The 13,871-nt window shown below is 51.8% G+C and overlaps 1 protein-coding gene across 3 annotated transcripts; it reads left to right on the top strand.

Moving 5' to 3' along the window:
- The first annotated feature begins 4,042 nt into the window (after nt 1-4,042).
- On the top strand, nt 4,043-12,400 carry CHMP7 (charged multivesicular body protein 7). 3 transcript variants are annotated; one of them, XR_001469826.4, is made up of 11 exons: nt 4,043-4,383; nt 6,097-6,271; nt 7,208-7,393; nt 8,030-8,163; nt 8,583-8,631; nt 8,927-9,046; nt 9,326-9,424; nt 10,155-10,215; nt 10,411-10,578; nt 10,724-11,478; nt 11,857-12,400. XR_001469826.4 is itself a non-coding variant. In NM_001006306.3 (10 exons), the coding sequence occupies exons 1-10, from the start codon at nt 4,094-4,096 to the stop codon at nt 10,786-10,788; spliced, it is 1,347 nt and encodes a 448-aa protein (NP_001006306.1). In that variant the 5' UTR covers nt 4,043-4,093; the 3' UTR covers nt 10,789-12,400. The 3 variants fall into 3 exon arrangements, 1 of the variants encoding a protein (NP_001006306.1); XR_005841490.2 differs by lacking the exon at nt 4,043-4,383 and adding an exon at nt 4,998-5,039; NM_001006306.3 differs by having other exon boundaries at nt 10,724-12,400.
- Nucleotides 12,401-13,871: the final 1,471 nt, after the last annotated feature.

Genomic DNA, 13,871 nt, shown 5'->3' with positions numbered 1-13,871 from the left:
GTTGGCAGCTTGGGATGGAGAGGGGAAGGGGGTGATGCTAAGCAGGTGCAATGGGGCCAGCAGGCCAATGGGGCACGCAGCTGCTTGGGGTAGCTGGGAGCATCCCCTCGTTGTGGCAATGAATTGGAAGTCCACCGTGCTCCCTGCAGACATCAGGGCTTGTCCACGCTGAGTGCAATCCAACTCAAGCGTGATTTAAAGGAGCAAGATGAATTAGGGGTTGTTTCCTTGGGCGTGACAAACCCCACAAGCATGCTGGGCCCTTGGCTTAACCAAACCCAATGACTTCACGCAGCTCAGGTCATGCAGAGCTTTGCAGGCAGCTGATTGAGCAAACATTGCTCCGCAGCCCTGCACGTTCAGCAGCACTGGAAGGACCGACATCCCGACCTGTTGCTGTGTATGGGCTGCTTTGCACACACACAGCATGCAGATGCTCCCCCAGCTTGGAGCTGTTTGGTGGTTTTCTATGTGTTCTTCCAGTTAACAGCGGGCACTTCGGTTCCCGTTCTGAGCATCACTTGCTTAATTTAGTGCCCCAAAATAAGAACTGTTATCCACGCCAGCACTCAGGACCCGGACTCCTCATCCTCTCTAGGAAGCTGCAGCCACAAGCCTCCTATTTATAAAGCTGGACCAGCAGTTATCCCTGCCAACAACCGCAGACGTCGTGTTTGTGCACAGCTCTGAACAAAGGCAGCTCTGTGCTCGGCACGTGGGCATTCACACTGCACATCGGGGCAGCAATGCTTTGCAGGGATGCACACACACATCACCCACCCGCCCAGCAAGAAATTCCAGCCAGACGTGCAGAACGCCTTCCACGTAAGGCAGATTTGCACCGGGCTCAGGCAAGAGAGGATTTATCACCCCAGGACAGGCTGCTCTGAGTTCTTATCGCCTGCAGCACGGCTCCCTGCAAACCCAGGGAGGCTGCAGAGCAGAAGCATTGGGTGTGAGTTCAGTGCACCGCAATGGGGCACCCCCATGGCTACAAGTCACCACACTGCCACTCTTCCACGGCTCTGCTGCAGGTGGTAAATGAAATGAGGGCAAGGATCTGAGCACAGCTTGCCCCCAGGGAGCAGGGAGGTGTGGGAGCAAAGTGGGAATTAATGACTCACAGATGATGCCTGTCATAAAGGGCCGCACGGGACGCTCAGTCTTATCAGCCCATCCTGACCTGGCTAACAAACATTGGTTTGATAATGTGGGGTGAGGGCAGCCCTCCTCTCCTCTCCTCTCCTCTCCTCTCCTCTCCTCTCCTCTCCTCTCCTCTCCTCTCCTCTCCTCTCCTCTCCTCTCCTCTCCTCTCCTCTCCTCTCCTCTCCTCTCCTCTCCTCTCCTCTCCTCTCCTCTCCTCTCCTCTCCTCTCCTCTCCTCTCCTCTCCTCTCCTCTCCTCTCCTCTCCTCTCCTCTCCTCTCCTCTCCTCTCCTCTCCTCTCCTCTCCTCTCCTCTCCTCTCCTCTCCTCTCCTCTCCTCTCCTCTCCTCTCCTCTCCTCTCCTCTCCTCTCCTCTCCTCTCTCCCCTCCCCTCTTCTCCCAGAGGGATTCACAGCTGTATCACAGAACCATACAATGCCTTGAGAATCCATCCGACAATTCTGAACTTCCCCCTCTGGATAAAAACAGATTTGGCTCATAAACACCAGGTTCCTCTCTATAAGTGGAATGAGGGACTCATGGGCAGCTGGGCTGTGAACTCCATGAGAACAGAGCTCGGGTTCCCCCTGGGCAAGCTGCCAAGCCCTGGGATCCCCATTCCCTTCTGCACAGCAGGATGCTCGGACTGCTGAACTCAGACCGACCCCTTTCCCTGCTCTCCCCATCCTTCCCCTCTTCCCTCCCCTTGAAAACAGACTTAAAAGGGGCTTTGGGATGAGGGAGAGCCCCAGTGGGACGAGGGCTGCACTGCTGCAGGTCCCTTATCCCAACCAAGCATCCGTATGCTTTGACACCACTGCAGAGCTCTGGTTCGGTGTCTCTAGGGTTGCAATGATCAGCATCGCATAAAACCTCATCAAGTCCCTTCCCAGGGGGTTACAAAGCCCACATGGTGCCCCAGAGCAGCCTGCAGCCCCCCGGGCTCACCCCATAAACCTGAGACCCTGCAAAGGGACCAAACTGCTGCTGTTCCACCTCTTTGTGCCAATGCAAAACAAATCAGACACCGACGTCTCGAATCTTCCCCCCAAAGAAGCACACACACACATACGTCCTCCTGTCAAATACAACACCATTTCCCCTTCGGACTGTTTTCCCACAGGTCAGGAGGGGATTTCTTGTGCAGGATGAGGACCATCGCTTGGCTCCATCCACGGGTGAACACGTGATGCCTCTCACCAACAGCCAAAGGTCCAAGGCTGATTTTCCCAGGTGTTTAAACACAGCCCCGTGCGGTTCCTGTGATGAGGACTCGTGGTCAGATCCCGTGGTTCAGCTTCCTGGCCGCCGTGTTTGCTTTGCATTGCGCCCTCCCTTGCACGGGATGGTTTTGGTTCCTGGGTATGAATGGCTTCACAGATACAAGGCGGTGTTATTTGGAGCACCGAAATGACTGATTTGAAATCTCAGCTTGACTGAAAGGAGATAAAAATAGGCCCTTGGCTCTGCTGAGTCATCCGCTCATTTAAAGCACAGATCAGATCAGAGCACGTTTAAAGGCTGCCCCGGGACATGCAGCATCCAAAGCCACACCAAGCCCTCCAAACGGGCCAGCAATGGCTTTCATTCACCACTGCCACGAGCAGAGGAGGGCACGAGCAAACCATAAAGCAAAACGGAGTTTTCCAAACTCCGTGCACTGAGACATGGCAGCTGAGGATGAGCCTTCGTGCTCACAGACGCAGACCTTAAAGGGGCACTGCATGCAAGATGCAGGGATGCAGTGAAGGATTGCACTGCCGAGGGACGGCCAGGAGCTGTGCAGGAGGCAGGACGGCTCCCGAAGCCTCCTGTTGAAATAGAGCTGTCCCTTTCTTCTGTGGGCAACAAACAGCCCCTATGGCGAGTGCAGGGATACAGAAACAGCAAAAACTTGGCAGCTCTGCTTGAGGAACAGCCTTTGCCTCCCCTTTTATTTTAGTCTGAAGATGTCACCCTCCCCAGGGTGAAACCCCTGGGAGCCACAGCAGGCTGCTATTCAGTCACTGAGGTTGGAAATGACCTCAAGGCCCCACATCCAACCCCAACCCCTCCCCATAGGCCACATCCCATGGTTGCACAACACCCCCAGAGGCACTGCCTCCTCCCTGGGCTGCCTGTGCTGATGCATTACTGCTCTTTATGGGATTTTTTCCCTAAACATCCAACTTTAACACCCGCCCCCCCCCCTCCCCCAGTACAACACGAGGCCATTTCTCCTCATCCTATTGCTATTTATTGGGATTCCTGGGCCCTGTGCGACCCACCCAGACTCAGAACCATAGGGAGGGCCAACCTTAAAGCGTTCTCACTGGGAGGGCCCAGAAAGGTATTTTTGGAGAACATGGGAGAACAGATTTTTTTGTGCACACAACAGTGAGAAAGAACTACCAGGGCTGGGGGCCCACACAGCTTGGGGGCCACGCTCAGCACACACCGTAAGCTGTTTATATGACATTTATACGGTGTTTTGGGGCGGTTGGAGGGGATCCCCGACTCAGCCCTGAGAGGTTTTGGGGGTTTCCACGTGCACAGCACGCTGCTCTCACACAGGGGCCTGGATGCACCACAGCCCCAGCCCTGCTGCAAGGCACTGCTGTGCCCCCCACACGCTGCTCGCTCAGAGCAGCCCCTTAAAGCTGTGACTGACAGCCCAGAGCACGCTGCGAGCCCCACAGCCCCGAAATTCCGTGCAGCCACGCGGAGGAAAACGAACACCCCACAACCCCAGACGCCCCTCCACCCTCCACTGCCCAAAATGGCGGCCGCGCTCACAGCGCATGCGTAGGGCCGTACCACGACGGGTAGTGCGGGGGGGGCGCGGCGCGGAGCGGCCCACACAAAGGAGACCGGTGGGGGGGGGAGCGGCGCGCATGCGCGTCGCGCGTCCCTGGCAGCCAGGCGGGTCCCGGCCTGGCGGAGGCCGCGGCGAAGCCGGGGGCTCGCGTAGATGTGCAGCCCGGGGAGGGCGCCCCCTGGGCCGGCCCCGGCGGGGGACCTGCCGCCCGAGTGGGAGACGGACGACGAGCGCATGGCTTTTCTCTTCTCGGCTTTCAAGCAGAGCCGCGAAGTGAACAGCACCGAGTGGGACAGCAAGATGGCCTTCTGGGTCGGGCTGGTGTTGGCCCGGGGCCGCCGCCGCGGTGTGGTGCGCACCTGTCTCCGCGAGCTGCAGAACGGCTTCGAGCGGCGGGGCAGTGTGCCGCTGGGCCTCGGCACCGTGCTGCGGGAGCTGCTCAGGTAGCGGGGGCTGCGGGCTGGGCCTGAGGGCCGTGCGGTGGGCAGCAGCCTGAATCGGGGGGGAGAGGGGGGCTGAGGTGGTGGGGGGGGAGGATAGGATTGAGGGGAGCGCGGTGCTGTGGGCCTGAGGGGTGGCAGTGTGATGGGGCTGAGGGGTGGCAGTGTGATGGGGCTGAGGGGTGGCAGTGTGATGGGGCTGAGGGGTGGCAATGGGGCTGGTGATGAGAGTGGGGGTGGGAGGGAGAGCAGTGGGCTTGGACTGGACTGTGGGGAGAGCCTGGGCCTGGAATAGCCCCCCTGAGTCCCTGAGGGGCAGGGAGTGTTGGGGAGAGTGAGGGGGCTCTGTGTAAGGGAGAGGGTGCAGCTGGGGAGCTGTGTGTGTGAGGGGAGCGCGTGGGAAGGGAGCTCGAGGCATGGAACAGGTTGGCCAAGGAGGCTGTGGATGCCCCATCCCTGGAGGCGTTCAAGGCCAGGCTGGATGTGGCTCTGGGCAGCCTGGGCTGGTGGTTGGCGACGCTGCACATAGCAGGGGGTTGGAATGAGATGAGCATTGTGGTCCCTTTCAACCCAGAGCATTCTGTGGTTCTATGGAAGGGTGCAGCCAGGAGTCTTAAGTGGGGTATGCAGACGGAGAGGGGCTTGAGGTGAAATGCAGGGTACGGCTAAAGGGTTGCTTCTGGAGGGTAGAAGGGGGCTCTGCCTGGAGTTGGGGTGCACCCCGCAGTGGGGCTGTATGGGGGACCCCTCGTTGTGTAGGTGGCCTGTGATGTGAGGAGCTTTGTGTATGCAGGGAAGGAGAGCTGTGTTGTGCCAGGCAGCAAGAGGAGCTTGAGAGAATGTCAGCTGTCCCCATGGCAAGGGGAGTGCATCGAGGTGCTGGAGAAGCAGTGGGTGCAGGGGGACCTGAGGGGGTGGTTGTGCCCATGAGTGCTAACCAAGCATGGAGGTTATGTAACAGCATGAAGAGGTTTTGCGCCATGCAAAGTAGGGGAGAGCACAGAAAGGTCACAAGGGAATGTGGGGCTGTGGAGGAGGGAGCTCTGCACGAGGTAAAGCAGCATGTCAGGAGCTTGGGGTTTCCTAAAGGATGTGCCTTGGGGCTGGCAGGAGCTGTGGGAGGGCAGTACCAAGGGAGGTGCTGCACTGGGAGAACTCATAGGTGCAGGAAGGAGCTCAATGGGGTTACATTCTGTTAGATGGCTGCTGTGATGAGCCAGTGGCTCTGATGGTGTATGGGGTTGTGTGGGCAGATGGGGGTGTTTTGCATGCTCGTGCTTGCAGTGAAGTGTTTTGTCTTGTGAAAATGCAGCCTGAGCCTGATAGCCTGAAATGATTCAAGGACAGCAGTGGTTAACTGAATCCACGGGCAACATAACTTTCCTCAGATACAGAGAGTTCCTTTCTGGGCTTTTTTAGTTGATGCAATTTAATGCACAAACGAAGCAGACGTGAAATTTGCAACTGAACTTCCTCATCAGTTTCTCTGTTCAGCGCCTCAATGGTTTCAAGTAACAAAACACAAACTGTGTGCCTGGAAGAAGCTGTTTTGCTTTTGTTTTGTGTCCAGAGAAAGCCAGGGGGAGTGTGGCCCTTTGTGTGCTTCCATACACGTGATTAACATCTTTGATTCCCAGTTCTCCATGCTGGCACCCATCCTTGCTGCTGGTGGAAGAGCTGACTCTATTCATTTCTGCATGCATGGCTTTTCTCTAGACGTGGCAAGATGCAGAGGGAGTCAGACTTCATGGCCAGCGTGGACAGCAGTTGGATCTCCTGGGGTGTGGGAGTCTTCATCCTGAAGCCCCTGAAGTGGACTCTCTCAAGTGTGCTGGGTGACAGCAAAGTACCCGAGGAGGAGGAAGTTCTGATTTATGTGGAGCTACTTCAGGTAAGTGCTGCTGAGGGCCTTCAGAAAAAAACAAATGAGCAGTTTTAGGTGCTAGCAAGGAAGGTTTGGGGCTGGAAAAAGACCGCCTTCAGGCTTTCCTACACCTGAGGAGTACAGAAACATACCTACAGATGTTCCTCTAAACTAGTGTGTTGACTTGCTAACGTCTAAGAAATGAGAGGGCAGGCTTGCTGTCGTGCCCAGGAAGACAAGAAGTATGCTGTGAGACCTCTGTACATCTCAGGTTTGAGTTGGTGCAGGTGTAGTGTACAAGAGGAATTTGCAGTCTAAATGGAGCAGTGCTGTGCTGGCAGTCAGGACCCTGGGACCCTTTCTCTTGGTAGCTGTTAAAATGAGCACCAGGATTTACTGCTGCAGCATGCAGATGGCCTCTGGATGACTGGGGCTAGAAGAAATGCAAGAGCTCTTTGGATGTATGCCTTTATTTGTAGTTACTCTGATAGCATACAGTGTCTTTCCTCGGTGGTGGGTATTGCACACTCCTTTCAGAGGGTGTGTGCATGGAAGAGGAAACTTCAGAAGGTGTCTGGAGCATCACATGCCTCGATGCAGAGCTCAGGGGTTGATGGGAGGAGTTGTTTCTGTAGTTCCTCGCTTTGAATAGGGAAAGCTTTTCCCTTGTTTACACAGGAAAGTGACTCAGTGTGTACAGCTCATTTCACAGACTAAAGAAAAGTTCATTTGGGGTTTAAACTCGTGGGGAAGAGGAATGTAGAAGTGCCCACCTTGCTGCTTGTATTGGAACAGTATTTCAGTTGTTTTCACGTGTTGTTTATGCCTCATTCTGCAGGTCAGCCTGACCCAAACCGTGCCTAACTTTTTACCTTCAGTGTGTGGGAGGAATTAGGTGCAACTTGGCATCGTGAGCTAAAAAATAGTTGAGAGGAAACTGAATGCTGTCCTGTTTCCTTCCAGGAGAAAGCAGAGGAAGTTTATCGCCTGTATCAGAACTCTGTGCTTTCATCTCACCCCGTCGTCGCCCTCTCAGAGCTGCGTTCCCTCTGTGCTGGTGTTTGTCCAGATGAAAGAACATTCTACTTACTGCTGCTCCAGCTGCAAAAGGAAAAGAAGGTCACAATTCTGGAACAGAACGGAGAGAAGGTACAGGGTCAAGGTGACTGCTTTGGGGAGGTGTGATCCCTGTCTTACGTTTCATCTGGCTGGAAGGAACTTTGTTGGCCAAAGGTGTGCATTCTTTATTTGGGGAAAGCAATTCTATGCACTCCCAACGTCACAACCTGGTAATAGATGAGATTCAGTTTTGTGTGCTCCCATCCAACAGCTGTAATATTACCCACTTAGCTTGCAGATTGGCAGATGTTCCCAGCTGCCCAAACTGAAATGGTTCCACGCTGCTGGAATGGATGTTCCTCTCCTTGTGCCAAGGTTCTCCTGTTTGTCAGCAGCAGCACAGAGCAGGCTCTGCTGTCCCTGTGCACTGGTAGTGCTGGGCACTGTGGCTCTGTACTGAAGAACTTAGGAGCATGATGCTGCCCCACGCTGCTCAAAGGACTGGCACAGCTTTACATGATCAGGGTGTTCATTAAGGCAGGATCCCATCTAATGTAATATCAAATTATATGATGACTGGCATGGCTCCTGAGCTCTGTTACAAGACTCAAATAAAACCGTGGGTGTAAAAGCATCTTTTCTTTCGATGAGAATGAAAATATTTCCAGTGCAGGCACAAATGGTAGAGATGAGTGAATCGAGTGTGTGCTGCTTCTTTTCCTTTAGATAGTGAAGTTTGCCAGAGGACTTCATGCCAAAGTCTCTCCAATGAATGATGTGGACATCGGAGTCTATCAGCTGATGCAAAGTGAACAGCTGCTGTCACAGAAGGTGGAGTCCCTTTCCCAGGAAGCAGAGAAGTAATTTGGGGATGGGAGGTGGGAAGAACTTCCATGTGATGCAGAGCTCTGTACCCCTGTTACGTAGTTAAGAACAAAGCTGCCTTCTTGTTCTTTCCCATGTAGTACACATAATATCTTCAGTGATGTGGTAGGGCAGGTTTTCTAGTCTTGTTTCTTGTCCCCATGAGAACTGTATGCAGTGAGTGGATGTCAGCTGCTTTGCAGTGATCTGAAATACTTCCAAGGGCTACTTGTGGAAAGCAGGAATGGCTTGAGGGCTGCTGTATCTGAAACAGATGCATACTTGGTCACGTGCTGTGTGTTAGAGCAAGGTAGTGAAAGTGGCTGCCAATTCTAAATTTTACTTAGAAAAAAACCACACAAACTACTGCTGCTTGCAAAAGAATAATCTCTTTTTTCTTATTGCATCTGTACAGGTGTAAAGATGATGCCCGGAGTGCTTGCAGAGCTGGGAAAAAGCAACTGGTAAGTGCTGGTCTACTTAAGAAGAGCTCCATGTTAAGTGCCTCGGGGCTGGTTCGTTACTACAGGTAAGGACCAGGTTTGGTGTGGGAAGGTTCATCTCAGGAATAGGAGGAGTGTTTCTGTGGCCAAAGGTCTCCTTAAGGTGAAGATGTGGCTTTGTGTGACCACGGTGATGTAGCGAAGAGAATAGGAACATCTAGCTCTTAAAACCAGTGGTTGTATATGTGCCTTGTTCTGTTTCCTTTGAGTGCTGCCTGGTTTGTGATCCAGGTCTGTTTATATCCAATGTCTGCAGGCACTGAGATGTCTGAAGTCCAAACGAAGGACAGAAAGGCGCATTGAGGAGCTTCATTCCAAGCTGGATGCAGTGCAGGGGATCTTGGATCGTATCTATGCTTCCCAGACTGACCAGATGGTAGTGTGCTCATTTTGACTGGTGCTTCTCAACCTAGCCTCACTCTTTCCATTTGTGCTGCTTTACCTGTTCCTTTGAGTGCAAGCTAGCTGGTGAGGCTTTTCCCTCTGCTCTAGGAAGCAGCAGCTCTGATATCAGAGCATTGCTCTGAATGAAATGCTTCTGGCTCTTATTTTGTGTGCTCGTTTTTCTATGAGTGTCCTTGAGCAGTGAGTCTTGAGAGGTGTTAACACTGTTTGCTTTTTGTTAACACTGTGCTTCTCTTCCTTTTTCTTCCAGGTGTTTAATGCCTATCAGGCTGGTGTGGGAGCTCTGAAACTCTCTATGAAGGATGTTACTGTGGAGAAGGCAGAGAACCTGGTAGATCAGATACAAGAGGTACTGAAATAGGAACACATAAATGAGCACTTAATGCATGATAAGTAGTCTCACCCAGCAAATTTGAAGCATCTGGTGCTGCTTGCTTTCTGCCTTGTGTGTCATCAGAACAAATGGTGTTACTCTTGATCTTTTCAGATCAGCAAGCAGAGGTATTCCAATAACTGTCTGTGTCTGGTTTTACGTAATTGCATTTACTGTTGGCCACAGCACAACCTCTTGTTGGCTCTTCAGTTAGCAGCGTTGTGCAAGCATGCAGCTCTCCTAGAAATGAGAAGAGTTTATTCTGAATTAATGGAAATGAAGGGAGCAATCTGCATAAGCTGGTGCAGAAAACAGAGAAGGGTTATTTCCTCAGCTCCATGTACTTAAGTGTAGTAACTTCAACTGCTGAGCTGAAAGGCTGTTAAAACCTCCTAGCTGAACTGTTTTCATCTGTCCCTTCATCTGTTAGCATAAGCCTCGAGGTAAGCTTGTTGCTTATATGAAATTGCTACAACTGGAGGGATATCTCTCCTTTTCAGGTTTATTTCCTCTTGTAGCACTTACTAAATCATCTTCCATGTTACTGTCTTTACTGCTGAAAGGCCAGGCATGCTGGACTTGTATTTTGCATGAGTACCTGCTGCTTTTATGTCAACTACTGGTTTACTTATTGGTTGCTGTTTCTACTTTTGGCATAGCTGGATTACAATAAGACCAGAGTGACTTCTGTCTTTTTACCCCCTAGCTTTGTGATACTCAAGATGAAGTAGCCCAGACTCTGGCTGGAGCAGGGGTCAATGGTTTAGGTAAGTTCTGGTGCTCTCAGCTTCTGCTTGTGTCCTTGCCACTGCTGTTAGAGGGAGCTATGGATTACCAGGAGTTCCTTATTATGAGTAATGAAGTGGTGGTGGGGAGTAATAATAATTCCATTAAACTTCAGTCCATCTTGTGAAGGTGATACTTATTTCTGCTAGAAGCTAAATGTTTCCTTTCATTGGCAGAGATGGACTCTGAAGAGCTGGAGAAGGAGCTGGACAGCCTCCTCCAGGACTCAGCTAAGGAGCCTGTCCACCTGCACCCTGTGCCCCAAAAGGATTCTGGGTTTGCAGGAGCCATTTCGGATGCTGAGCTGGAAGCTGAGTTGGAAAAGCTCTCTGTTTGTGATGGAGGTATGGATGTCAGCAGGCTGTGCTGATTACCCATCAGTAGGATCAGTTATAGGGGTTAGAATTTCTGTTGCTGTTGTTACTTTTTACTGTCTAATCCTTCATCCTGAGGGAAACTGATGACGTTCTGTTGCACTTTTCTTTATAGATTTGGCACAAAAAACTCCATCTGCTTCCTCTGAACCCCAAACAGCTCTGGGACTGAATCTCTAAAGACCCGACCGCATCCTGTTGCTGCAGTTTGACAAGTTGTCTTAAGGCTCCTTAACTGATGACTAAAACTTTGGGACAGGGGGACAGGGGTACCAGTCCCCTCTCCTTCATGAAATCACTTTGCTAAGCAACAGGATCTCCTGCCATGACAATCCACTCTGGAACTGGCCTCAGCTGGTGTTTGTCATCTTTGTGCCAACATCTGCACTGGTCTGAATCTGACTTGCTGTCATCTCAAGTCACCTGTGACATCCAGGGACTCGGTTCACTACTCTGCCCAGTGGAGATAAACTCTCTCTGCCCATAACAGTGCTTGTTGTTTTTTTTTTTCTTTTTGGTTTTCTTTTTCTTTGCTGTGGCTCACGTCGAGAACTTGAGCTGCAGCAGCGTTGCAGTTGCTCAACATTTGGCTGTGTGGTTGTTTAGAACACTTGGCACATAAATACTGTCCTTGACATAAGTTACCTGCAACAAGCTTGACCACCTGTTGGTAGTTCTGTCCCTCCCCTCTGTGTTCTGCACGGTCGTGGACAACTAGACACTGTAACAATTGTAGGAGGTGTTGCTGCTGCACTAGAGGGCAGCAATTGCAAGCACAAGACAAAAATAATTCCTCTTTCTGTAACGACACTAAGGCCTTAAAAGGGAGACCTGCAAAATATGTGAAGTGAAGGAGTTGCTGGTGCTGAGGTCAGTGACGAAGCCTTGCAGTCGCTGTGATGCAACTTTCTGCTTTCTCTTACTTGAAATCTGAGCTATCTGCTGCCTTTGTATCTTCCTTGTTGACAAGGCAGCAGCAGGGTGATCTGCTTCCAGCTCTCCTGTGGAGTGATTTGGGGTGGGAGGGGAAAAGATGCATCATTTTCTCGTTTGGAGTGGACGGTTTCATGTAACAGTCTTAACTGCTTGTGGTTTTGGTGTTGCAATTCCACAAGACGATGGGTTACCAGAAAGCCCCCAAAATAAAACCCTGTATGTGTTTCTAATGCAAAACAAAACCGAGCGCAGCAAGTGAAGCTGTTTTTGGAGGCTGGGAAGTGAAATCATTGCTTTTTGTTTGTTTTGCAGGTCACTTTTTTATGATATGTATGCACTTGGAAAAGCAGAAAGCCTGGTACTGCACACCAATAAATGAATTCCTTCAGGAGGAGAAGAGAAGGAGCGTGGGCTTTCTGCATGCTCTGTGCATGGCAGGGGAGCCTGGAGCTCTGTGTTGAGCTGTAGTCCTCTCTGCACCTCTCCCTGACTCGGAATGTATTCAGTATTATCAGTGTCTGTTTCTGGGCTCTCTCCTGGCCCTGAGCTGCAGTGCTTGAGCCACACGCTTGGGTTGGCTGAGCAGCACCCTGGGCCTGCAGTTGCTGTGCTACTGCCAAAGCAGCTTCAGCCCCAGAGGGCTGGGAGAGAAATCCTGGGCATCACCGGGGTGCTGCTTTGGCTCTGGTGGCTTTGTTGCTCCTGCTGAGCAGTGCAGGCCCTGCTGGAGCCTGCAGTCAGCCAGCGGTGTGCCCAGGCTGCACGTGAAATGAAGCTCTGTATTCCTTTCTTTTGTAAGCCAACAGGAGAAAAACCACTGTTTTCTGCCTACATGTAATAAAGGGGAGAGGAAGAACCAGAGTCCCTTGTGCTTCTGTTTCCCTTTGCAGCTCGTTGCCATGTTAGGACTGCTCTGGCTGTCCTGCAACTGCAAAGGTATGCTGAAAGCAAGGATGCATTCCTGGGCTGTGTGTCAAAAACCAAACTGAGCTGTTGCTGTGCGAGATAATGCCTTCCCATCTCTGCCTCAAAACAGTTAGTATTGTCTAACAAACAGCCAGTACATGGATCTGGGTGCTTCTTTTTTGCCTAAAGGCAATGACTGAATGGAACACCTACTGTATCAGCACTGCCCCAGTCAGCCCTCCTTCCTGCTCATGCTAAGCTAAGTGAAACAAGCTTTGAATTCACCAAGTCAAGCGTGTTTCCTGCAGCCAGAGGTCAGAGCTGAGCAGACCTGCTGATCCCTAGAGAGTATTTTGGCACCGGGGGGAGGGAAGGAAGGAGTTTCTTACTGCTGTGCTCACTGTGCGCTGCTCACAGCATCTCTGGAAGTTTCTATACAACACGAGCAGTGCTTATGCTCCTCCTGTAGGAACTGAATGGGAAATAAAGCATAGAGTGACAGCTGGAGGAGCAAAGTCTCCCGTAAAACACATCAGAGACAGTGCTGGGGAGGAGTTAACACCCAAAGCAGCTCCTGCTTCATTTAAGTGGCTTGTCGTCATCTTCCTCTGGTGCAAAGAGGGGAATGTGATGGAGATGGCTGAGCTGGGGGTTTTATATGTAGTTTGGTGAGAGAGCAGGGCAGGGAAATAGAGGGCAGGGAAATAGAGGGCAGGGAAATAGAGGGCAGGGAAATAGAGGGCAGGGAAATAGAAGGCAGGGAAATAGAAGGCAGCTTCTTGCTGGGTGAGAGAATGAAATGCAAGAAACAAAAGCTGGATTGCCACCAAACTGCAATCTTAGCACGCTCGAGTGCTGTACCCAACTGTACTCCACTCGATTCTCAGAAAAAAATAGCAGCTGCTTATAAAAGGAAACGTAGCAGCTGCGTAGTGCACAATGCAGCAGAAGGAGACTGAGATTCGTGTGTTGTTTTCCTATAGCAGGAGAGCTGTCAGCCCTTTCTCCACGAGGTGCGCGGCGGTGGAGGTGTTGTTTTGGATCCCACCACGTCTTCCCCTCTCACCGACCCAGTTTGGAACACCTCTTTCAGTGTAAGGATCAGATCCAGGTGTTTCTCAGCTCCTCAGAGGAGGAGGCTTCCTCAGACCATGGGTTTCCTGGGATGCCTTCAGCCCATGGGAGCTGAGCTCACGGTGAGCGCGCAGTGCCAACCTCGCGTGGATTAAATGCTGCAGGACAGATCACCACCTGCACAAAGGGGCACCATCTCTGCCCCTTTAAGGCTGACAGAAGCATCCCACACCTTACACATCTCTGTGTCCTGTATGGAGAATAGGAAAAAATCACTTTGGGGAGCACAGGGGGCATCTGCGTGCATCCTTGCATGGCATAACCCATCTCCAAGGAGCACAGCACTG

The sequence above is a fragment of the Gallus gallus genome, chromosome 22 (genome assembly GCF_016699485.2).
Source record: "Gallus gallus isolate bGalGal1 chromosome 22, bGalGal1.mat.broiler.GRCg7b, whole genome shotgun sequence".
NCBI classification, from domain to species: Eukaryota; Metazoa; Chordata; class Aves; order Galliformes; family Phasianidae; genus Gallus; species Gallus gallus.
The sequence above is the reverse complement of the archived record's forward strand: the minus strand, read 5'-3'. Positions and strand labels throughout refer to the sequence as shown.